The 23,247-nt window shown below is 45.0% G+C and overlaps 1 protein-coding gene across 3 annotated transcripts in view; it reads left to right on the top strand.

Annotated features, from left to right (window-relative positions):
* Gosr1 (golgi SNAP receptor complex member 1) overlaps window positions 1-11,987 on the top strand; it is a 32,704-nt gene extending 20,717 nt beyond the window's left edge. For all 3 annotated transcript variants that reach the window (XM_075991594.1, XM_075991595.1, XM_075991596.1), the window contains exons 7-9: window positions 1,489-1,518; window positions 4,312-4,394; window positions 8,308-11,987. In XM_075991594.1, the coding sequence (XP_075847709.1) occupies window positions 1,489-1,518; window positions 4,312-4,394; window positions 8,308-8,432 (238 nt within the window). In that variant the 3' untranslated portion in view covers window positions 8,433-11,987. The remainder of the gene's footprint in view (window positions 1-1,488; window positions 1,519-4,311; window positions 4,395-8,307) is intronic.
* Window positions 11,988-23,247: the final 11,260 nt, after the last annotated feature.

The following is a 23,247-nucleotide window of genomic DNA, read 5'->3' on the forward strand; positions in this document are numbered from 1 at the left end:
TTGCTTGTGAGCTTTATGGTAGGAAAATTCCATGAGATCGGTTCGGACAGCTACATGCTTGAACCGTGACCGTAATGTAGGTTGAGCAGAAAAAAAAATGTATTTCTGGTTAGCTCTTACTCTCTATATAAGAGGAAAAAACCAATTACAAAGTGCTATTTAGTAGAATGTTGTGATTCATTTGGTTTTCTAGGTTCCCAGTCCTGTTTGTTTGTTTGTTTGTTTGTTTGTTTGTTGGAGACAAGGTCTCTGGTATGCCAAGTTGGTCTACAACTCTTTCTGTAGCTAAGGATAACCATCAGCTTCCAATCCTCCAGGCATGTGCCACTGCACCCAGTCTGTACACCCTGAGTTACAATCCCAGCCCTCCAGACCTTTAAAACACAGTCATATAACAGAGAATAAACGGAGACTTGAGGGCATTTCATTTCTGCCACAGTTAAACACACCTGCTGACTCCAACTGCTCCATTTTACTTACTAAAATGTTTGATCAAATTAATTTGAAGTAAGCCAGGCATGGTGGCACACACCTGTAATCCCAGCACTCAGGAGGCAGGGGCAGGTGGATCTCTGAGTTTGAGGCCAACCTGGTCTTTGTAGTGACATCCAGGACATCTGGCTTTTAGTCACTATCTTTGTTACTTTTTAAAATTTTAATTGTCTGACTTATGCAAGGTTTTTATGGCATCCTATGGAACTCATCTTTATTGAACTTCATGTCAGTGTTCTGTTTTATAGAGTGAGCAGAGTCACTCTTTTGGAAGGAAGTAGCTGGGGAGAAGCAAGTGTTTATTTCTGTGCCTTACACCTGCCACACACGCTGAACTCTGGAAATTTGTTCTGTGCCTTCTGATGTTAAGCTTGGTAAAGGCCCATTACTAAGCCCCTAGCTTATCTCCTGTGCGTTCCTCCTGGGTTGTCTCGTTCTTCCATGGTGTGAGGTGTTGGGCTTGTTTGTTCCTTATTCACACTCTTGGACTCTAAAGTTTCAGGAACTGAGATTTGGTTTAGCTGTGTTTGTTCGTTCGTTTGTTTCAAAATAAACAAAACTATTTCCCCCAAAAGGAAGGAGCTGTGAGGTCTGAATACTGCTGCTTAGAGGCCTAGAGCTGCATTCATCTCCTCGGCTCAAGAAGTGGCTGTAATCCTTACCTTTTGAGTGGATAGTAGTGACAGCTTGGAGTTATCTGGGCTGAAGAACTTTCACTTTTTAATGCTGTCGTTAAAACTAGCCAGAATTTAATAATTAGGAATGTCATGAAAAAACCAGAAGGTTTAAGTAGACAGGTAAGAGCAAAATGTAAATTACTTCACATGTGGCTGAATTAATTTCAAAGTTTAAGATTTTCTCTAGATGCACAAAAAATGGATCTTCATTATTCTGTGTATAGAAAAGGCTGTAAAGTTTATAAACATAGAAAAAATAAATGTTTTTAAGTATATGTTTAATAATTCCAAATTTTGAATTTTCTTTCTTTTTTTTCAGCTCTGATCGTCTGATAGAAGAAACAATAAGGTAGGGATGGTTTTTGTTTTACTTCATTGCTGTTTGTTTGCACACTTAATTAACAGATCAAGTCAACGCTGTTCACTAGAGTAAAGGTCAAGTCATGCACCTTAAGAGATGAAAATTTCACTAGATGGTAATGCATTTCTACTGTGGCCTTCCTTTATAAGGGACATTTAATCTTAGTAACTGGTTCATGAGATAGACATTGACCAGTAGATTCCATCTCCAGAACGAAAAGAAATCAAGGCTATGCCTATGGTCACATGACTAATAAGTAATATTGAGGACTCAGATCCCCAGAAGAATCTCTTTATAGCTCTGGAGCCACAGCATTTATACTAAACCACCGTCTGAGACAGTGAGGTGGCTCAGAGGATACAGGTGCCTGCCACCAAATCTGATGACCGGACTGTGGGGCCTGTGTGGTGGAAGAAGAGAACCAGCTCCTGACAGTATTCCTCTGACCTGTGCGCACAGGTGGCACAGAAACACTCACATGTGCACATGATATGTGCAGACACAGACACACACATATACACAAGGTAAATTAATGTTTAATATGTAAGGATGCTTAGTTTATGGTACTGGTAAGAAATCTGAAGTTCCAGTAAGCATATGAATGATTTATTGTTTTTAAAACATTATATATTATATGAAGCTTATGTTTTGTCTCTAAGTATTTGACACTTGAAATAATAGCCTTCATTTCACTCAACTCAGCTCCAGATGATGGGATGATTTGGGAAAATATGTCTAGATAGACTTTATGTGGTACTGGAAATCATGCATATTCAACAAGGTAATAATTTAATGTAATATCCATTCTCCAAGGAATACAAAGTGCTTTGTGGAAATTATTTTTTAATGTCTATCCACTTGTGAGTCAGAGTGCACATGAGATAATGGTAGTCCCCCTTTAAAAACAGAGGCCTGTGTATTTCAGACTGTCCTCCTTACTCAGCTTGGGTTTGAATTCTGTTACTTTCTGTAAGACCACAAAGCTAGTTAAAGTAGGAGTGCTTTATTCAAGTCCCTTGTAATTTCAAGCAGAAGTTGGTCATTTTCTGATGCTCCTGCTGCTTTCATGTCTTCCTGATACTTTCAAAGGCTCCTCTGAGCCAAATGGCACATGCCTCTAATCTCAGCTCCTAAATGATGGCCTGGATTCTAGGATCTTCATGACATGGCCTGGCCTTCATCACGCTCCTGGAACTGGCCATTTACAAGACCACCAGTGTGGAGTTTGTGTGCTTTAGAGACAACTTGCCCGTAGCCTTCCTTGGCCAGAGCCCCACAGCTAGCTTTCTGGGTTGTGGCAGCATCAGAAAAGATAGTCAATTCTTCTGCCTCTTTTGACATATGGCCCCTTCGCCTGTCAGTAACATTGCCCTTCCTAGCTTGAGTAACCATCTCCTGACTAGCTCTTTGGACAACTACTCCCTGATTTTTCCAAATAGCCTGTCCCAAACTGAGCTCATCCTATGCCTTTCTGATTTTGTTCTTTGAGGTCACTGGCTTTGTAGGGTGCTTCTAATATTTTTGTTGCCTCCCCCCCACACTCACACTATTCCAAAATGCTTCCTTAAATATTCTTTTAGGTGTCTCCTTACGCATTCCTTGTCTTCTCAGTCATGAAGTTACAGTGTTGGTTAGTTTGTCATTCCTCTAGCGGCTCCCTTCATTGGACCACCTGGTGGTTTGTTCTGTGAGGCTGCCCACGAAGAGTCGGCAGTTTACCAGCAATGGGTGGCCCCTTGACTTGTCCCCTTCAAGAGCTGAGCATCTCACTAGTAGCCTCTAAGTCTTTCTGCAAGTACAGGAGCCAAGGGGAATTGAGCCCATTACTTCCTGCCTCAGGACCTGATATGATAGACTAAAAGGGTAGAACCTACTTTGAAAAGAAAAAAAGGATAACATAGATATGATAAAAAGGTGTAGATTATTGAAACACCACTACAAACACATGGCTCACAGGTTCCTACTGTCAGATTCCCTGTATTTCTTGTGGGTCTCTTACTTAAGTAGGTATATGTAGCCCCTCCAGCCAACTGTCTTACTTAGAGCCTGCAAGGGAACCAGCGCTTCAGATGGTCCTTCCGCAGCGTGAGTGCTTTTGTCCGTGGAGATGGGTCAAAGCTAAGTCAGAAAATTGGATCTAGCTACTATTTTTCCCCAATTTCTGTTACTGATATCTGGGGTAATAAGACTTGAAAATACATGATCATGGAAGTGATAGCAAAAAGAGTATTATCTCCAATTCTCAACAGGATCTCAGAGTGGTTTCATGAAGAGGCTGCATTCTATGAAAAAGCGACATTACCCCTTTCCCAGTTACATTTAGTGAGTCCCAGATCTGCCTCCTGATTCCCTAGAATTTCGAAACCTTGTTTGTTTATATGTTAAGAACTGATTGAATGTGGATACATACTTGGACACTGTTTTTATGGTTATGATTCTTTTCTCTTAGCAGTTTTTCCTGATTAAAATTGTTTTAATAGTTGGACCTTTTTAAAGCCATTAGAAGTAGCTTTGTAATGTATGAATTGTCTCATAGCATCTCATTTCATTAGTTACTTCGAAGAAAACACAAGATGACTCATAACAAAGACTTTGTTAGGTAACAGCGGGTTAAGTGAGAAAAAGACAGTGGGAAGTTTGCCGGGCAGTGATTTGTACCCATTTCCTGCCTGGTCATTCCAGGATTGTTTGCTCACTGTGCTTTTAGAGATGTGATGGATTGAGCAAGGTAATTAATTCTCCATTGCCAACCCAGTTGTTTCTTTTCCTCCCCTCTTGAAGCATTGCTATGGCTACGAAAGAAAATATGACTTCTCAGAGAGGAATGCTCAAGTCCATTCACAGCAAAATGAACACTTTGGCCAGTATCCTTTTTGAAATCTGTTGGTGGGGTGAAAGTCCCTCTCCCCTCCCCCATTATATAGGGATAGAGGAGCAGGTCACCAGCATTGGTAGCTGTAGAGCTCCTTAGCAACCACATCATGTGAGGGCTTCCTGCTTTGTGGGAAACTTAGGTTTAGCACCATTTCTAGGGGACAGCATTCTGGAGGGTTAATACTAAAGATTTAGATTTGTAAAATTATTCACAGTATTTTTCTATCCTTAAAAGCTCTGGATCCAAGTTAGTACTCCCTGCTTGTGTTCTTAACCACCCAACACTGCGTCTGTGTTTTCTGATTTGCCACAGTGGAGGACAAGTCAGTCGCAGGAAGGGAGGGGACACTGTGCAGGTGTGTGTAACTGCGGTAGAATATGGTGACTGCACAAGCCCAGGTTCAGAGTAATCTCTGCTTGTTAGTTTTTTGTTTTTGTTTTGTTTTGTTTTGGATTTTCAAGACAGGGTTTCTCTGTAGTTTTTGGTGCCTGTCCTGGAACTAGCTCTTGTAGACCAGGCTGGCCTCGAACTCACAGAGATCCACCTGCCTCTGCCTCCCGAGTGCTGGAATTAAAGGCTTGTGCCACCACCACCTGGCATCAGTTTTTAAATGTTTAGCTTCCCAACTCAAAATAGGATTGCTTCAAAGAAGTGGGGGGGTGCCCCAAGTGGATGTAGGAAGGACCTAAGATTTTTCAAAAGTTGGGTATCATCTGGCCAACAGTAATTAAGGATACTTTTATCCTGATAATCTATTTTCCCCACCTCATCCCCCCAAAAAGGATATACCTGGCATTGCTTGGCATTTTCCAGTCCTTTATAAATTTTCTGATAGTCTAGTATAAAAACCACAATCCCAAACCACTCAGGTTCATATAGTGCTGCACAGTTTATACAGTGCTGTTCTGTCACATCGCATTTTGTAAGTCCCATAAAAGGAAAAAACAGGAACTTATTGACTTTGCAGAACTATTTTAAATTTCCATGCTTTTTCTTTCTTTGTGTGTATATATGCATGCATTCATTGCATATTTCTGTGGTACACATGTGTCCCCATCTTTTACCTAGACTGAGACAGGGTTTCTTGTATGAAGCTATATCCCTCCAGCTAGCTGACTCTTAAGCTTCTAGGGATTCTCTTGTCTCTACCTCCCATCTTCCCACATTTTATGTGAGTCCTGGGGATTCACACTCAGTTCCTCGTGCTTGTACAGCAAGCGCTTTTGTTCCCTGAGTCATCTCCTCAGCTCCCAGTGTATTTTTCATGCATTTCCATCAAATCAGATCATACCATAATGTCCCTTCCCTCAGGTGATATTTCTCTCTGTCACCCAGTGTGAGCTTGCATCTCCAGGACTCACATAAAAGGTGAAGACATAGTGAGTCATTCCGGGGTGATGCAACACACTCATTTACTCACCCCATATATGGGACCACTCTAGACAAAAGTACAGATACCACCAAAGTGCAACTTGGTGAGCCAATGACTTCTGTAGTTGTCACTTACAGGAATATGGATGCATGGTTACTTACGGTAGAAGTGACTCACAGACAGCTGCATACCAGGGCCCACCCCAGCAGGGGTGACAGCTCACAAAAGCTGGGAAACTTAGAGCACACTACATGGCCTGCAGGCAGCTCACAGGTTGGAGAGTGTCCTTTCCAAGTGGCTTTGGTCTAAACCTCATATAGGTAGCTAATCTGTTTTAAGAGTCGTTTCATGTTAGCTCTGCTTACTCTGGCAGGGAGGGTCTAGTGAATCTGGTCAGTTTCAGGGACTTCCTAAAGCTATTTTGAGTTGTCTACCTTCTGGTTTAAGGAGCTTCCCTATATGATGGAATGTTTCAATCTCACAGGAAACTGTTACACAACATCCAGGCTAGTAAGAACTCCTAGACTCTGATACTCCAACCTCAGCTCCAGAAGAACCCGAAACACTGTATTTATTATAAGTTAGCAGCAAGAGCAGAGACAGCTTAGTAAATGTAAAAGGGTTTGTATTTTATATGACCACTGAAAATAAGCCCCAAGTCCATAGTAGGCAATATGCTTGGCTTGGATACTGTTCCTTTAGGACTTGGGGCTTAGAGGACACATACTTTCAGAGAGAAGGCACAAAACAGAGGTAACAAATTTGAATGGAAAACTCAGTTCCAACTAGTATGTAAAGTAGCCCAACTATCCAGCTGCCACTTCAATTTTTTATTTTAAGTTTTGAGAGAGGGTTCTACTGTGTAGCCCTGGCTGGCCTTAAACTTAAGAGATCTGTCTGCCTCTTCTTCCCAAATACTGGGCTTAAAAAGAAATTGTGCTACCACACCCCTGGTTTCTATTTTATCTTCAGTGTGTGCTCTCTCCTATCACAGATCTCTTCTTTCTCTGTGTTAGCCTGCCTCTCCGCTTATGACAGCTCGAAGACCATAGGAAAAGAACAAACTTGCTAACAGCTGTCAGCGAATCTCCTAGCCTAAACCAGTGCCCATTCAGAGCTAAGCTACTGCCAAGGGAAAGACTGTTTACTACCTGAGGAGATGCTTCTCCCTGCAGAGCTTGAGAGGAGCAGGCAGTGGTGCCTTTAATACCACCACCTGAGAGACAGGTGGATATCTGAGTTCAAAGCCAGCCTGGTCTACAAAGCAACTTCCAGGACAGCCATAGGACTGTTGCACCAAGAAACCCCGCCTAAAAAAAAAAAAAAGAAACAAGAGAGGAATAGTTCCCAGAGATAAACTAAAAAAGAGTGTTCTTGACCACAGTCAAGGTTTTCTGATGCCACAGTTTTATGTTATTTTTTTTTATCTGTGTGTGTGTGCACTCATGCAGAGGCCAGACGGTTTAACTGAAGTTACAGGTGTTTGTGGGTTGTGGAAACAGAACTTAAGTCTTCTGGCAGAGCAGCAAGTGCTCCTGACCTCTAACCATCTCTCAAGCCCCTGATGATTTCTTTATCCCTGCATTGAACATAAAACAATGAAGACTTTTCTCTGGGAAGTTTTCACTTTGTAAAAGGTTTTGTCACTTTGATACATATGTCCTGTTCCTGATTTTTAAAACTGTCTCTCTGTCGGTTGTCCCTTTGGTCCTACTCAGAAATACACTGATGCCAGGAGTATGTGCTCAAGACAGTGAAGAAATTCTAGTTATGCTCATACGATGTGTAGAGTCTGCACATACACAAGTAATGTGTCCCTGTGAGATTCCTAGAAGGACGAACACTGCACTTTTCATGAAGAGCGTGGTCGTTGGTCTTTCTGAACTTGATGTATTGTCTCTACCAACATGGATAGTGCAGCTGCCCTGGTGTACACAGCAGGGAGTGTATTAATGACTTGAAGTACTAAAACACAGTTGGGATGGTTATCAAAGCCCAAAAAATTCTCTTGTCTCTCTCTCTCTCTGTCTCTCTCTCTCTCTCTGTCTCTCTTTCTCTCTCTGTCTCTCTCCAGTTCCCAAATAGAGCAGCAAGAGCATTTAGCCCATTTTCCTGCTACAGCATGCTAATCACTCCAAAGCAAACCTAAAATTTTAAATAATTCTCTAGTGCCCAACTACCTGAGTCCAAGAAGGATTCCTTCCTGGGGCAGAGAGGGGTCGGGTTTTCTTCAGAATTCCTGTCTCTGAGGGGAGGGCAAAGGACAGAAAGGGGAACTGCAGAGCCAGCCCAGAAGCCCTGGTGGACTCTGGCAGCTGTCCATAGTCTCTCCACTGATTTTTTTCCGTTGTTCTTGCATGCGCACTTTGCAGACTAGGTGGATTGAGTTTGCTCCTAACTGGGAATGTGGGTTCCTTTCTCTTCCCCATGCTTTCTCGTCATTTGCTGGTTGGACTCCACTGATGGCTGTTTGTGAGTCCTGTGCCTTTTAGATACCCCTCTCAAGTATGACCTTAACTAAGTTTCAAAGACCGTTTTCCTGCTGTGAACAGCCTGATACAAAGGATCAACCTTAGGAAGCGACGTGACTCACTCATCCTTGGAGGGGTCATCGGCATCTGTACCATTCTGTTGCTGCTGTATGCATTCCACTGAAAGGATGGCCCCAGGACTCTGCCCACCACCTTCCTGCCCTGATCGGGAGTGGGGAAATGAGGACGGAGAAAGACTGCCCTGGCCATGTACCTGCCAGCCAGACGAACTCTAAAACTGCATCCATGACTCGGACCTGGTCAGACTGAGCTGAAGCCAGTTTTTCTGTGCTATCTTTTCTAATGCACATTACTGTTTTTAATTTTAAAAACAACAACAAAAGGCTTTCAGCTGCTTGTGTTTCCCTGGAGGTAAGCAGGCAGAAGCCGAGAACCTGGGCTTCACTAACTGGAGAGGCCTGATGGCCAGTGGGCCTCATCGCTGGCCTCCTCACAGTGCCAGGCTCTCCACATCCAAAGATGGCTTTGCCTTCAGCCGTGAGACTAGATGTGAATAAGAATAATTCTTGTCCTTTTATTTAACACTTGTGATGGGAAATCAGCTGTCCTCTGCTGACACTCTGTGATCTGGATTCTACTCCTGTGGCCCTCACTCTTGGCAGTCAAGAACAATTCCATTTTGCACCAATTCTGTAGGATGCCGATGCTCAGCTTCATCACTGAGTTTTCTGAAACGGAGAGCGCAGTAGAAAGGGTATGTCTCAGCCGGAGCTGGAAACACATCAAGAGTGCAGGCCTGGCACTGAGGAGCTGGTTATTGCTTGTTAGTTCTTCCATTGGGTTAATATTTGCTTCTATACGATAAAATCACATTTCTGCTCTAACAGACAACAGCCAGTGTCTGTCATTACCCCTAGTGGCCCCTTGTCATGTGAAGATCAATACTAGGAACCAGGGGAGGGAACTGTGGCTCTCAGTGAGATGGCTGTCCGTGTCATTCCATCTGACCACGTTCTACAGCCTGGAGCAAACCTGATTCCCAGGCACGCCTCCCTGTAAGGATCTATTCACTCTTCATCCCTTAGGCTTCCCAGCATCCCTAGGCCGTGGTCTCATTGTTGAAGGTGCCTGTGATGCCTGTTCGCACCTGTTTATTGCTGTGGACAGTGACCGAGATGTAAATGCTTTTTAAGCTTAGCCATTCTCAGCATCTGAAATTGGTAACTTGTCTTACTAAACTAGCAGATATTTTAAAGGCCTCCAACATCTGTGTCCACTGAGAGAGAAGGCTGCGAGCCCCCACTAGAGTATCCTCTGGCACCACAGGCAATGAGAAGGAAGATAGCAGGGTGTAGCCTTCACCACCTCATGGTGTGGGAGTGGTGCCTCTGGGCAGACTTGATTACTTAGTTCTCATGGATGTCTGACATCTGATTTGGGACTGACTGAGGAGAGGTTTGTCATTCTGGTGTCGAAGTGTTAGTACATTCTGGGTATGAAAGGCATTTAATATATTTTTCTTAATTATGGGGTTTATTTTTCTAAATATGGGTTAATCAGCTTGTTGACTAGGCATGCCCTTAAAAGGAAATTAAATTTTCCACTGTGGGCCTTAAAGAATCAGGGAAGTTTGTTTGCTAAATTCTCTTTGGGAGAACAGAACTTCTCTTCTCTGACACTTTATTATCTTTGATTTTTTTCAAAGGGCCCCAGTTGGTGGTTGTGCCTCAGCTAGACTTTATGGGACTTTGGTTGTTATATAGCGGGCATACATAAAACTTGAAGTATCCTAAATAAAGTTATTTATTTAAATATACTGCCAGTCTTTTCTACTGGTTTGATTACTTGGTTCATCCACTAAAACTGCTGAAGGAGAGTAAGCTAGCCACAGCACAGCGCGCAGGTGGCAGTGGCTGCTCCAGGATGCTGTGCGCAGGTGAGAGGATGAATTATGTGTCTGTTTTTTCCGAAAGTAAATCAGTTCTTCCGAGGACACTGCCGGGAACACTCACTGTGGATGCTGGAGCCTGTGGTCCCTGGAGTTCAGAGTCTGACTGATCTCCAGATGTGGTGTCCCTGAGGGGGAAGCTGCTCCTTCCCTTCCGGTCCCGCTCTTTATAGGACTCTATGGTTGCCGAATGGAGCTTCAGTTTTATGACGCTGAAATTTTTTTAAGTCGTCTTTGTTTCCCCCTGTGGGCTATCCTTACATACCCAGTTTTCAGACTCAGGAGCCGACAGTTAAGTTCTGGTCAGAGCCTGAGGTTAGAGGGTTTTTGTTTTGTAATCCCAATGAAATGTTGCTTCTTAGGAAAGATTTGTTCTTTTTTTTTTTTAACATAATACTTTTTTAAAAAATATTTTTAGTAACCATTCAAAACTTCCCACTTCACTAAAAGATATGAAAAATGGAAACAAACAGCAGAAAATTTCAAGTGTGTGTTTGTCTGGACAGTAGCTCACTGTTTAGCCCTCCCTGGCCTTTAACTTCTGCCTTGACCTCCTGAGACCCTTGGACTATTGCTATCTGATGCATACCACCACACCTGGTCCAACAGTACTTTTCTGTCTTGCTGTGTCCAGTGACTTAGTAAAGCTGCTCGGTCAGTTGTTACTGAGATCCACAGTGAGGTGGCTGTCCTGCAGTCTCTGGACTTGAGTGATGCCCAAGGAGTCTCTGCTACCTGTATTAGTCACCTTTGATTTTCCCTTCCCCTTGCTACCAAATCTACTTTTATTGAGAATGTCTTTTTCCTTTCTTCTGGTACTCAGATCAAATGTGGGAATCTTAGAAGTTAAGAATGGAGACAGGTAAGGAAAGAGCTACCACGAGGATGCTTTTGTACCTAGAATCAGATACTTACCTGGGCACTTCCATGTTGGGTGTGGACTGTGAGTGGAAATGCTCCCTGGTCCCCTGATGCAGTGACCTGGGACCGAGGAGTTGAGGGACCTTGATTTTCACCCCCGCCATTACTACCCTGTGTCATTGCTGATGTTTGGAACCCAAGGGAGTAGCGTTTAAGAATGGGTCTAACGATTCTATCTTCTGTCATTAACTAGGTAAAAGTTTTGGAAATTCACTGAGTTTTCGAACTTGTAATATTAAGTTATTGGGATAAACGGCTGTGCCCAAGCGATTTGTGGCAAAGGTGGCAGAGCAAACACACCTACTCACAAGACTGGGTGTTCTCTGTTCTCCATTTATAGTAGGGTCTCCAAAAGGGTGGAGAACTTCCCACTGTGGTCCCAAACTTGGCTGTTCATTCCTATGTGTGCCTGCACACCCCCTTCTTGGGGAATCAGGGACAAGAGCGGGGTCTAAGCATGGTGTCAGGGGAGAAGTGGAGAAGCCGAGCCATGGCTTTAAGGGTCTTTCTCTGTCTGTCTCTCCTCTTTTTTCCTTTTGGTATCTGATCTAAAATCATAGCACCAGAATATTTGTGTCACACCCTAGTAGCTCTTAGAGATGGGAGCAGAATCAGTTCTGATCACACTTTATTCTCATGGGATACAGTCTTCATGGAAAATGCCAATACCAAGTTTTTTAATCTATTTTTTTCCAGATGCACTTTCTAATGTTTTGCTTTTAAAACGGCTTCTTGGAACCAATATTATTGTATTTGTACTTAATTTTTGTTCTCATCTAAATGTGCATTTTCTGACTGTATAGAAGAAACTTTGTTATATAATTTAATAAATTAAATATCTAAATATCATGCCTGTGGTTATCTGTGCTGGCGAGACTACTGTGCGCCCCATCGGACTGTGTCGACCACTGCTGCAGAGGACTTCTCAGGATGTCCCAAGCCTTCTAATGAACAGCCGGGTGGTCGTTTGAGCTCAAGGATGAAGGAAAGGGGCTGGCAAGATGGCTCGGCAGTCAAGAGCACCGGCTGCTCTTCCAGAGGACCCAGATTCAATTCCCAGAATGCTTGTGGTACAGACATACATGGTAAAGCACCCATCCACATAAATTTTTTAATGACTATCTTTATCATAAAATGTCAGGGGTTATGACAAAAGTCTAAAAATGTGTATTTGTCAGAAATGTATGTCCTCACCTTCTTAAGCACATTTCCTGCCCATGAACCAGATGGTCTTAGTTTTCTGTCTCTTTTTAAGATGATACTGTCAGGGGCTGGAGAGATGGCTCAGAGGTTAAGAGCATTGCCTGCTCTTCCAAAGGTTCAATTCCCAGCAACCACATGGTGGCTCACAACCATCTGTAATGGGGTCTGGTGCCCTCTTCTGGCCATCAGGCATACAGACAGACAGAATATTGTATACATAATAAATATTTTTTAAAAAAAAAGATGATACTGTCAGGGCTGCCTATAGTTCAACAGGAGAGCACTCACTGAGCATGCAGGAAGCCCTGGCCTTTAGTCTCAGTACCACAAAAATCAACAAACAGTATAATGTGTGCAGTCCATGTAAAGTTCAGCCTTGTAAAGTGTACTCACGGGTTTTCATGTGCCCGTTAGATAACCGCAAGACGAACCAGAGCATTGCCTCACTGCAGAGAGAAGCCCTGCCCCACACAGCAGCTTTTGTTTGCTTGTTTTGGTTTTGTTTTTTGAGACAGGGTTTCTCTGTAGCTTTGGAACCAGTCCTGGAACTTGCTCTGTAGACCACTCTGATGGGACTAAAGGTGTGCGCCACCACCGCCTGTCCACTCTGCCCCTTTTATCTGAGCACATTGTTCTCCCTTTCTCAGCACTACAGCCGTCCCCTCCTGACCAACATGGCTTCTAAAGTGCCACCTCTGCTCTTCCGTGGGCATCCTAACCTTACAACCCACTGTGTGCTGCGTGTGGTTGTGTGTGGGTGTGCACACGCATGCACGTGTCTTGCGCACATCCAGTACCTTCATGTAGGTAGCCTTTCCATCTCATAGATAGGAAAGAGCTGGAGCTTTGGTCAGTCACCAAGTGAGAGGTGGAAGGATCTGAGTGTTGAGGGCTTGTTTTTCCTGGGCTAGGGGTGGAAGCCAGGGTTCTGTGCATTCTAGGGAGTGTTCTACCACCAAGCTATGTCCCTAGTCTTGAGGGCTCTTTGATGTCAAATCTTAACACTAGTTTTACAAAATCTTTTTAACCCTAGTTGTCTGGTGAAGAAATAAGGGAAATAAAAATCATTGATTTTGCTTAAAAGTAATCATTTAGAGTTTTATAACAATATTTCAAAGGCATGCCATTGTCTAAGTGCTTCCTGAGGGGCCCCGTCTGTAAGTTACATTTGCTCATGAGTACTGGCGGGCTGCAGTGGAGTCAAAGAAAGTGCTTAGGTCACTGGTTTAGATGGCAGCTTCTCCGCCCGCTGGCACCCTCTAACCCTCGGTTCTTCCTGGCCAGCACCAAGGCCTTGGATGAGAAGGCAGGGACACCGTTCTGAAGGTGAGCCCTCTGTAGGCTGCTGTTGCTACTTGCCCAGCCCTTTCCTCACAAAAGGCCGTGGCTCGGCCCAGGGCACCCTGGTCTCATAGCAAGAGAGGGCTAGAAGTAGCAAGTCTGTTGCTGGAAGCTCACTAAAGATGTCTGCCATCAGGACGTTTTCCTTAGCATGAAAGCTGGGAGAAAAACAAGTCTGAGAACGGATTGAGTGGCTGAGATGTGGCCAACAGGATTCTTCACCTTGGCTACAGTTCCCCAGCCCAGCAATGCCGCTCCGTGGGCAAAGCTCTTTTCTATGCTAACTCTCAGTCGAATCTAAGAGGACCAGGTGTTGAAGCTTTAACTTCCTTCTTAGAAGAATTCCCACGATGGCCGGAAGACACCCCCCAACGTGGTCCTTTGATGACTGTTGCCCTGACATCTCTGGTTTTCTGTTTGCCTCCTTTTAGAGATGTGGCTTTTAGCAAATGGTCACATATCTTAACCCATTTATTCTGTATATTTTCAAACACCCAACCTTTTGCAGAAATGCCTTACGTCTTGAGCAGCACACTACTATGGTTGGTATTTAAGCCAGTGCCAGTAGGGTAAGGTTTAAATAATTCCCTAAAAATTAGACCCTCAAGGTGAAGGTGGCATCCTAGAATATGTCCACCATCCTCTTCATTCCCCTCTCCCCCTCGTGTCTCACAAACAAGCTAGTCCTCGCTGCCTGACTGGCAGCTTCTGTTTGCATGCCCTGCCTCCATCTAACCTCTTTGGCACCCTGCATATAGCAGCCTACCTTAGCTTCCTAACTACCCATGACCTGTCACGACTATTGAAGAGCATTCCTAGCCCCTAACATGTGAAGGAATGATAAAATTCCTTCCCTGGATGAGACAAAACTGTCTACTCCTGTGAACTCAACAACAAACTGAGGAACAATTCTTCCAGAATTGACCCTGGGGAGCCAATGGGTTGATGAGACTTGCTTACAAAGCAGTGGGCCGGCGGTTCTGGGCAGGAGCACGCGTGACCAAGCAGCCACACTGGATAACGAGACCTAGCATGACCTCCTCTGTGGTTCCATAGATGGAGCCCTTTCCCCTAGTTCTTCCCAGCCTGTGTACTCTAGCCCAACCCTTAGGCATGTGTCATTAGGGTAATCAGGACAGAGTTGTACATAACTGGTTAGGGGGGACTAGATACTTGGATGAGAGTCCCGTGACCCCCTCCTGTGAGGGAACACAGCAGTCAGCAGGCCCAGCTGGAATAATCTTTTGTGATTAGGCCAGAAGAACTGAAGATGGTAGCAGTTTGGCTCAGAAGATGGGTCTAGACTAATGGTTCTCAACCTGTGGGTTGCAACCCCTTTGGGGTCAAATAATCCTTTCACAGGGGTCACCTGAGACCATCAGAAAACACAGATATTGACATTACGATTCCAACATTATGAAGTAGCAGTAAAATTAATTTTATGGTTGGGGTCACCACAACATGAGGAACTGTATGAAAGGGTCCAGCATTAGGAAGGTTGAGACCCACTGCCCTAGACAAACTCATCTTGTTCTTACATTATTTCCACAATCTCCCCAAGAAACCCCAAGCCTCAAAGGAGGTTAGATAAAAAGCCTGGGACCCTATCTGTGATCCCTGTCTCTGACATATTTTGGAGAAGGAAATCCAATGTGAGGAGAAGGATGAAAACAGGTGGACATAAACTGTCCCCTCAGGCCCCGCGACCTGGGCATCATAAAATGGCTTTTCTCATAGCTGGTTCCCTCAGTAGTACCACCTGTCTCTCCTGTTCACTTCCTGCCCTGATATCCATGGTGACCTCCTCTGCTAGTGACCAAGCTCCATGAGTGGGCCCATCGGTTGCCCTTGTATTAACCGCAGGTTCCATTGCTTGTGTCAAGGACAGGTGTGTGGTTACATTGTTTGCTTCTCTGTGTCCCCTGCACCCAAAGTGGTCTAGTCCTCCTCTTCCCCCACAGCCTCATAAACCAGCCTGTGAGAGTCAGTCTCTGCTGCTTGTGAAGCTCCTTCCTGACTCCCACAGCTCCAGCTCCGGTCCTTCCCTGAAGACGCCAGGCTGTCTTTAAGACCCTTGGCTACCTGCTTGGTCGGATTCTCCTTTTCTCTGTACCAGAGGCTGCACCTGAGGGTATCTCCTGTCACCTCTGTCACACCCTCTTCCCAGGGGCTCCAGGGAGGGCTCATTAATACAGATAATCTGTGTTCTTTTTACCCCTTGCCCCCCCCCCCCCGTCTTGAGAAGCCCTATGCCAAAACCACATCATCCTCTTTTACCCAGTTTCCTGCCAATTCAGAGGCTAATGTGGAGAATGTTGGGCACGTGTGATTTATATTTCGATTCCTTCTAAACACACCATCTCCCTGTGGACAGCCACCTCTGCCTGTCCTCTTGCTGTCCACAGCAGCAACCGGGCTGCCTCTGCAGCTCTTGCTGGTACCTCCGCCCTCAGTGTGCCACTCCTGGTCCTGACTGCTGTAGACATCCAGCCGTTCTCAAAGTATCTCCATGCATATTGGCTTTTCGAGACAGGGTTTCTCTGTTGCTTTGGAGCCTGTCCTGGAACTAGCTCTTGTAGACCAGGCTGACCTCGAACTCAGAGAGATCCGCCTGCCGAGTGCTGGGATTAAAGGTGTGCGCCACCACTGCCTGCTTGACTGTTAGAATATTTTATCATTTTCACAGATTGTTTTATGTGTAGAATACTAAGAAAGATATTCAAGAAGCTGGTTTCAAAGTGGCCTAGGGGAAAAGAGTGATCGTCTGGATATCACAGACAGGCACGGAGGACTTGATTCTATACACAACACAGATAGTATTTTTTAATAATCTTAATTAGATATATTTTAACTTTAATTTTTTTGTATGTTATATGTATGAGTGTCTTGCCTGCATGTGTGTCTGTGTGCCATGTTTGTCCAGTGCCTGAAAATACCAGAAGAGGACACCATAACCCTGGAACTGGAGTCATAGGGGCTGTGGGGCGCCCTCTGGGTGCTGGGAACCAAATCCAGGTCCAGTGCAGGCAGGATCACTGAGCTCTCTCTCCCTCCCTCCCTCCCTCCCTCCCTCCCTCCCTCCCTCCCTCCCTCCCTCCCTCCCTCCCTCTCTCCCTCCCTCTCTCCCTCCCTCTCTCCCTCCCTCTCTCCCTCCCTCCCTCCTTACCTCTCTCTCTCTCTCTCTCTCTCTCTCTCTCTCTCTCTCTCTCTCTCTCTCTCTCTCTCTCTCCCCAGTCTTCTATATTATATTTTTATAAAAAGAAACCGGCTGCTTTGAGAACATCAGTATTGAAGGCATGTCTCTTAATGGATCTATAGAGGTTGCCTGCTTAGCCAAGAGCGCTTCAGAAACTCCTCGCTGGTAGGAAATTGGAGCGCTGAGCCGTTAATGGAACCATGAGCTTCTTGCATCCGATCGTTTTCAATCATTTATGGTGCTGCACAGTTGGCAGATGCCTGGGCTAGGGCCCCTCTAAGACATTTTTATACTGAAGGGAAGGCTGTTCCAGCCTTGCGATGTCGTGGCGTGTCCCTGCTGAAGATGACCTCTGAAATCTCAGAGATCCAGTTTGCTTCGACTTTAATAATAAAATAAAAAGGTTGGGTTGTTTTTCTTCTGCTTCCTTGCAGAGGTGACAGACCTGGGAAGGTGTGGAAGACCCTGAGTTGGCAAGTACTTTGTCCAAGATCATGGTCTTTCTTTCTTGGTTCCCCCCCACCCCAGGCATGGTTTCTCTGTGTAGCCTTGACTGTCCTGGAACTCACTCTGTAGACCAGGCTGGCCTCAAACTCATAGAGATCTGCCTGCCTCTGCCTCCGAGTGCTGGGATTAAAGGAATTAGCCACCTAGCCACCGCCGCCTGGCTAAGTTCATGGTCTTTTAAGAAAGCAAAGGAGAATTAATAGGGAATGTTTGCTCATCTAAGAACTCTTTGGGACTCTTTTCTGGCCCTGCTCTTTGATCCAACCCATTAATTAATTAGTTCATAAAAATTTCACATAAATTAAAATTCATCTCCTAGACAGAGTCTTTTTTTTCCTTCTTCTTGGAGACAGGCCCTTGTGGAGCCCAAGCTGAAACCTTGACTGTTCCTACTGCCCCCCACTTTCTGAGTGCCCACGGTTACAGGCATGCCCCACCTTGCCCAGGTCACACAGTCCTGAAGGTGGTAGACACTGCCAACTGAGCTATATCCCCATCCCCCTAAATAGGATTCTGACAAATTCATATTTAATCTAAGGAAGTATTTGTGTCAAAGTTCTTTGTTCCAAGGCAGTACTGTAGAGCTGTGTGGATGATTATAGCATGAAATTTAACCTCAGCCAAAAACTCTCTATAATCTGTTGGAAATGGCAAGTTCTTATGGACCAGGGCACTGTACAGCTCCTGTTTCAAATTACATTTTTCCTTACAAAAATGAATGTTTATTCATGACAGAATACATAGACTGAATAGAAAAGGGGAAAATATGTATTTCCCAACGTTTTGTAAAGACTATAATCGCCTTACACATTTTATTTTTTTCATTTTTTAATGTTGTTGTATGGGTATATTATCTGCAAGCATGTCTGTACACTGTGTGCGTGTACCCAGAAGAGGGCACTGGATCCCCTGGAACTAGGATTACAGATGGATATGAGCTTCCATGTAGATGGTGGGAATTGAACCTATTCTTCTGGGTGCATATCCAGTGTCCTTAACCACTGAGCCATCACTCTGGCCCTTTTGCAAAATTGGATCATATATCATTAAAAAAAAATACTCCCCTCTCTCCCCCTTTCTTTCCCTCCATCTCTCCCCCTCCCTTCTTCTCCCTCTCTCTCACCCTTCCTTCCCCTCCCCCCTCCCTGTCTCTCTCCAGTGCTGAGTGTCAAATGCAGGGCATACTCACACACCGGTGAGCTCTCTGCCACTGAGAATCCCCAGCCCCACACTGCCCTGTGGCCAGAGTCTTTACATAACTTGATGCCCACAGCTTTCTGAGCCATTAGTTCTTCATCTGCATGCTGTTCTGCAAAAGCCGCACTGAGTTTCCTTCTGCAGATGGCCGAGCCTGATTAATTTTTCAAATCCACCCCCTCCCACACACACACTTTCGAAACTGTGGTTGCCAAGCTTCAGTCCATTATAAATAAATGAGCCACACTGACTTTTCCTTTTAAAAATCCTGAAAACATCATTCTGTTCACTCCTCCACTGCTAAGTGCACAGCCCTGTTCTTTCCTTCTGTCTGTTTTATGAATCGGACTGAGGGGCACCTTCAGTTTAATGAATGCTTAGCTATTTTTTGAGCTTGAGGATATATGGACAAAGGCCAAGGAGGAGGATCCCAAAATGAAAAGATGAGCACAGCCCCGTTTTAAAGTGGGCCAGAAAACCAGGTGTAATGATGCATACTTGTAATCCCAGCACCTGGGAAAGAGCCTTGAGTTCAAGGCCAACCTGGGCTACATAGTGAATACAAATTGAACCTTCACTGCACAGCAAGACTGTGTCAATTAATTGGGCAAGGGATCAGTTACAGTAACCATTTAAAGGAATAGGCTCCTTTTAAACCCAAAGCCTCCAGCATTTAGAAAGTTGAAGTTAAAGGTCAGCCTGGGCTACATAGTGAGGCTTGTTGCAAAGATCAATAAATAAAAATAAAAGACAAACAGGTAGTTAACAAAGTGTCTAGCGTACATGAAGCTCTGAGTTCAAGCCTCAATACCACATATGCCTGTAATCTTAACACTTGGGAAATGGAGGCAGGAGGGTCAGGAGTTTAGGGACATTATTTCTTGGTTGGTTGGTTGTTTCTTGGTAAATTAGTTGATTGTTGGTTGGGTTTTTTGTTTTATTTGTTGAATGGGTGTGTGTATGTGTGACAGGATATTACTATGCAGCCAAGGCAGGTCTCAAATTTGTAGCAATCCTCCTGCCTCTGCCTCCAAGTTCTGAGTTTAAGGTGTGTGCCACCATGCCGAGCTTAGGCTGCCTTTTACTCTCAAATCCTATAAGCCATGCTGCTCTGAACATTCTACAGAAGTGTTTTGTAAATATTCAGTCTCAGGATATACTATTAAACAGGTCTTTTTAAGTGGTCATCCCAGTTTCCATTTCGACCACCCATGGGTGAACACTCCGGCTCCGACATGCTCCATTGGTTCTTCCAGGAGCCGTCCTGTTTTGTTGTCCATGTTCAGGGGTGTTATTTTTCTTTTGTTGATTTCTGTCTCTGATGTGAAGAGACCAGACTCACTTTCCTGTGGAGAGCCTTCCTGTCCTCACTGTGCAGGGCCACCCGCTGTGCCAAGAATCCAGGAACTGTGTATCTGTCTCCTTCTAGATGTTCCCATACTTCCCACTGGTTTATTTTTCTACTCCTGCATCAGCACCACACTATCAGAATTACTAAAATTGTTTTTTTTTTTTTGGTTTTTCGAGACAGGGTTTCTCTGTGGTTTTGGAGCCTGTCCTGGAACTAGCTCTTGTATACCAGGTTGGTCTCGAACTCACAGAGATCCGCCTGCCTCTGCCTCCCGAGTGCTGGGATTAAAGGCGTGCGCCACCACCGCCCGGCCAGAATTACTAAAATTGTATGGTGTATCTTGACATGTAGGGGTATAAATCTTACAGATACGTTCATCTTCCTCAGGGCTGTCTGGGCTGCTTCTTGGTCCTTTGCAATTTTATTTACATTTCAGATCATTTTAGGTCCCTAGAAAACCCTGCTAGATTCTGGTTTGGATCTGCCTGAATATATGAATCAATTAGATCACCAGCTCCGTGATCCGGCCACTTACTATCCACACACGTGGTATTTCTCATTGCCTTAGATCTTGTTAGTACTTCATTGCCTTTCATTGGCAGAACTTGTTGTCTGACGGTGTCCACACACAACCCTTAATATCCTGCCTGTCAATGGGGACAACAGACATAAGCTTACAACTTGCACTCATTAGGATGGCTGCTATCAAAAGACATAAATGACAGGTGCTGGTAATGATGTGGACATTACCCTTGTGTAATGGTCTCTCCTGTCCCTTTAAGAGGCAAGCCATGTCCTGCACCCCCCCCCCACTTCTAAGGTAGGTGGATCCTCCTTCTGCTTCCAGTCTGAGTCCTTCCTTTCCAGCTGGCTCCCAAAGAGGTAGCTGCTGCCATGACTCCCCACTCCCCGCTTCTCCTTATCTCTCTCTCTCTCTCTCTCTCTCTCTCTCTCTCTCTCTCTCTCTCTCTCTCTCTCTCTTTCTCTGCCTCTCTCTGCTCTTTCACCTTCTCCCCTTTCCCTTCCATAACCCACTAAATAAATATCCAACCTCATTCTGCATGGCATGCCTATCCATCTTGCTCTCTCACCTGTCATATGGCACCCTACCTGGGACTTGCTGCCCCTCATGGCCTGTGGGCCACTCGGGGGCTCCCTGGCTGGGACTTGTTACCTTTGTGGCCCACTGTGGTCTCATGCCCACTGTCCACTGCTGCCACTCGGGGACCTGCAGCATTTTATTTATTTAAACCATATTCCTTGGACACTGGGGCCAGGTTTGATTGCACACATCTTTGATTCCAGAACTCAGGAGGCAGAGACAGGGAGATCTATGTGAGTTCAAGGCCTTCCGGGTCTACATAGTGAGATCCAGTACAGCCAGAGCCACAGAATGAAACACCACCCTGTGTCAAAATAGATAAAATAAAACAGAATGCATTTTGGGGGAAGGGATATATAGTTCAGTGGTACAATGCTTGCCTAGCATGGACAAGGTCCTGGATTCAATCCCAATACTGCAAAAAGTGATAAGAATAAATAAAATAGTGAAACAATTTGAGATGGCTCAGTAGAGAAAAGCACTTGCCACACAAGGTGAATGACCTGAGTTCAAACCCTGGGGCCAGAACAGCCCTATTTGCTGGCAAGTACCTGTTATCTACAGGGGGTTGGGAGGTGAAGACAGAAGTGTAACAGGCTTTCGTGGACTACCAGCCCCCAAATTATGACACAGAGACATTTGTTATGAATGCTTAGCCTTAGCTTAGGCTTGTTTCTAGCTAGCTTTTTTAAAACTTAAATTAACACATTTCTGTTAATCTATTTGCTGCCCCCAAGGCTTGTTTACCTCATCTACATTCTGCCCATCCTGCTTTCCTGCTTCCTCCATGTCTGGCTGGCTGGGTCCTGGCTGGCTGGCTGGCCAGCCAACGCCCCTCTTCTCTCTGCCTGTCAGCTTCACCTATGCCTCCTTTGCCTAGCTGTTGGCCGTTCAGCTTTTTATTAGACCAATCAGATGTCTTAGGCAGACAAGGTGAAACAGCAACACATCTTTACCCAGTTAAACAGATATTCTATTCCACAATACAGAAGTATTGCCTGCAGTATGAAAAGAGACAGAAACAAGAGAGACCAGACCAATAGTGTGGAATGGAAAAAACTCCCAAAAATTGTCCTCTCGCCTCCATACTCAGACCAGTGAGTGTGTGCGTGTGCACGCACATGCAAATAACAAAAAATTTGCATATTCAAAAATAGCATAAAATACATAGTTATGATCCACCTGCCTCTGCCTCCTGAGTTCTGGGATTAAAGGCATGTGTCACCACACCTGATGAATGTGACTCTCTTAAAGAAAATCTGGGGCCAGTGAGATGGCTCAGTGGGGGAATGGGGCTTGCTGCCAGGGCTGATGACCTGAGTTTGACTCCCAGGACCCACATGGTGGGAAGAGAGAACTGACTCTCACAAGCTGTTCTCAGGCCTCCACATACACACTCTGACAAGTACATGCTACACTCGCCCAGATGCGCACACAACCACCCAAATGAACACACACCACCACACACAAGTATATGCCACACTCACCCAGATGCACACACACACACCACACACAAGTACATGCTACACTCGCCCAGATGCGTACACACACATCACCACACACCACACACAAGTACGTGCCACACTCACCTAGATGCACACACACACACCACACAAAAGTACATGCTACACTTGCCTAGATGCACATACAACCACCCAAATGAACACACACTACCACACACAAGTACATGCCACAACCACCCAAGTGCACACACACACACACACACACCACACAGGACATGCCACACTAACCCAGATGCACACACACACACACCACCACACACCACACAAATAAATAGATAAATGTAAAAAAATAGAAAACAAATCAAAATCTGATTTTAAAGAAAATCAGAGCTTTTGAATGGAATGGCATTGACTAGGATTCTTGGTGAGAATGATCTGCTGCTCACTATGGGCGTGACTCCCGGTGCCCACTGTCTCCCTCTCCTCCGCTGTAATAGGAAGGACCGGTTCATCTCTGCCCTCCAACCACATGCCCTGCCTGCCTCCACCCTAGGAGCTTATTGATGTCTGTGTCACTGCCTCCCTCCATCAGGGAGAAGGAGACTCTAAGGAGACTTTTTCCCCTGAAGGACCACATGTCTATCAGAGGATGAGCCTCCAAGGCCGGCTTTCCCATCATCTGCTTGGGGAGAAGCCTTTGGGCAAGGGAGGCAGGGCAGAGGACTCTGGGGCACCACCTGCTGCGTCAC

The sequence above is a fragment of the Microtus pennsylvanicus genome, chromosome 11 (assembly GCF_037038515.1).
Source record: "Microtus pennsylvanicus isolate mMicPen1 chromosome 11, mMicPen1.hap1, whole genome shotgun sequence".
Classification (NCBI taxonomy): domain Eukaryota; kingdom Metazoa; phylum Chordata; class Mammalia; order Rodentia; family Cricetidae; genus Microtus; species Microtus pennsylvanicus.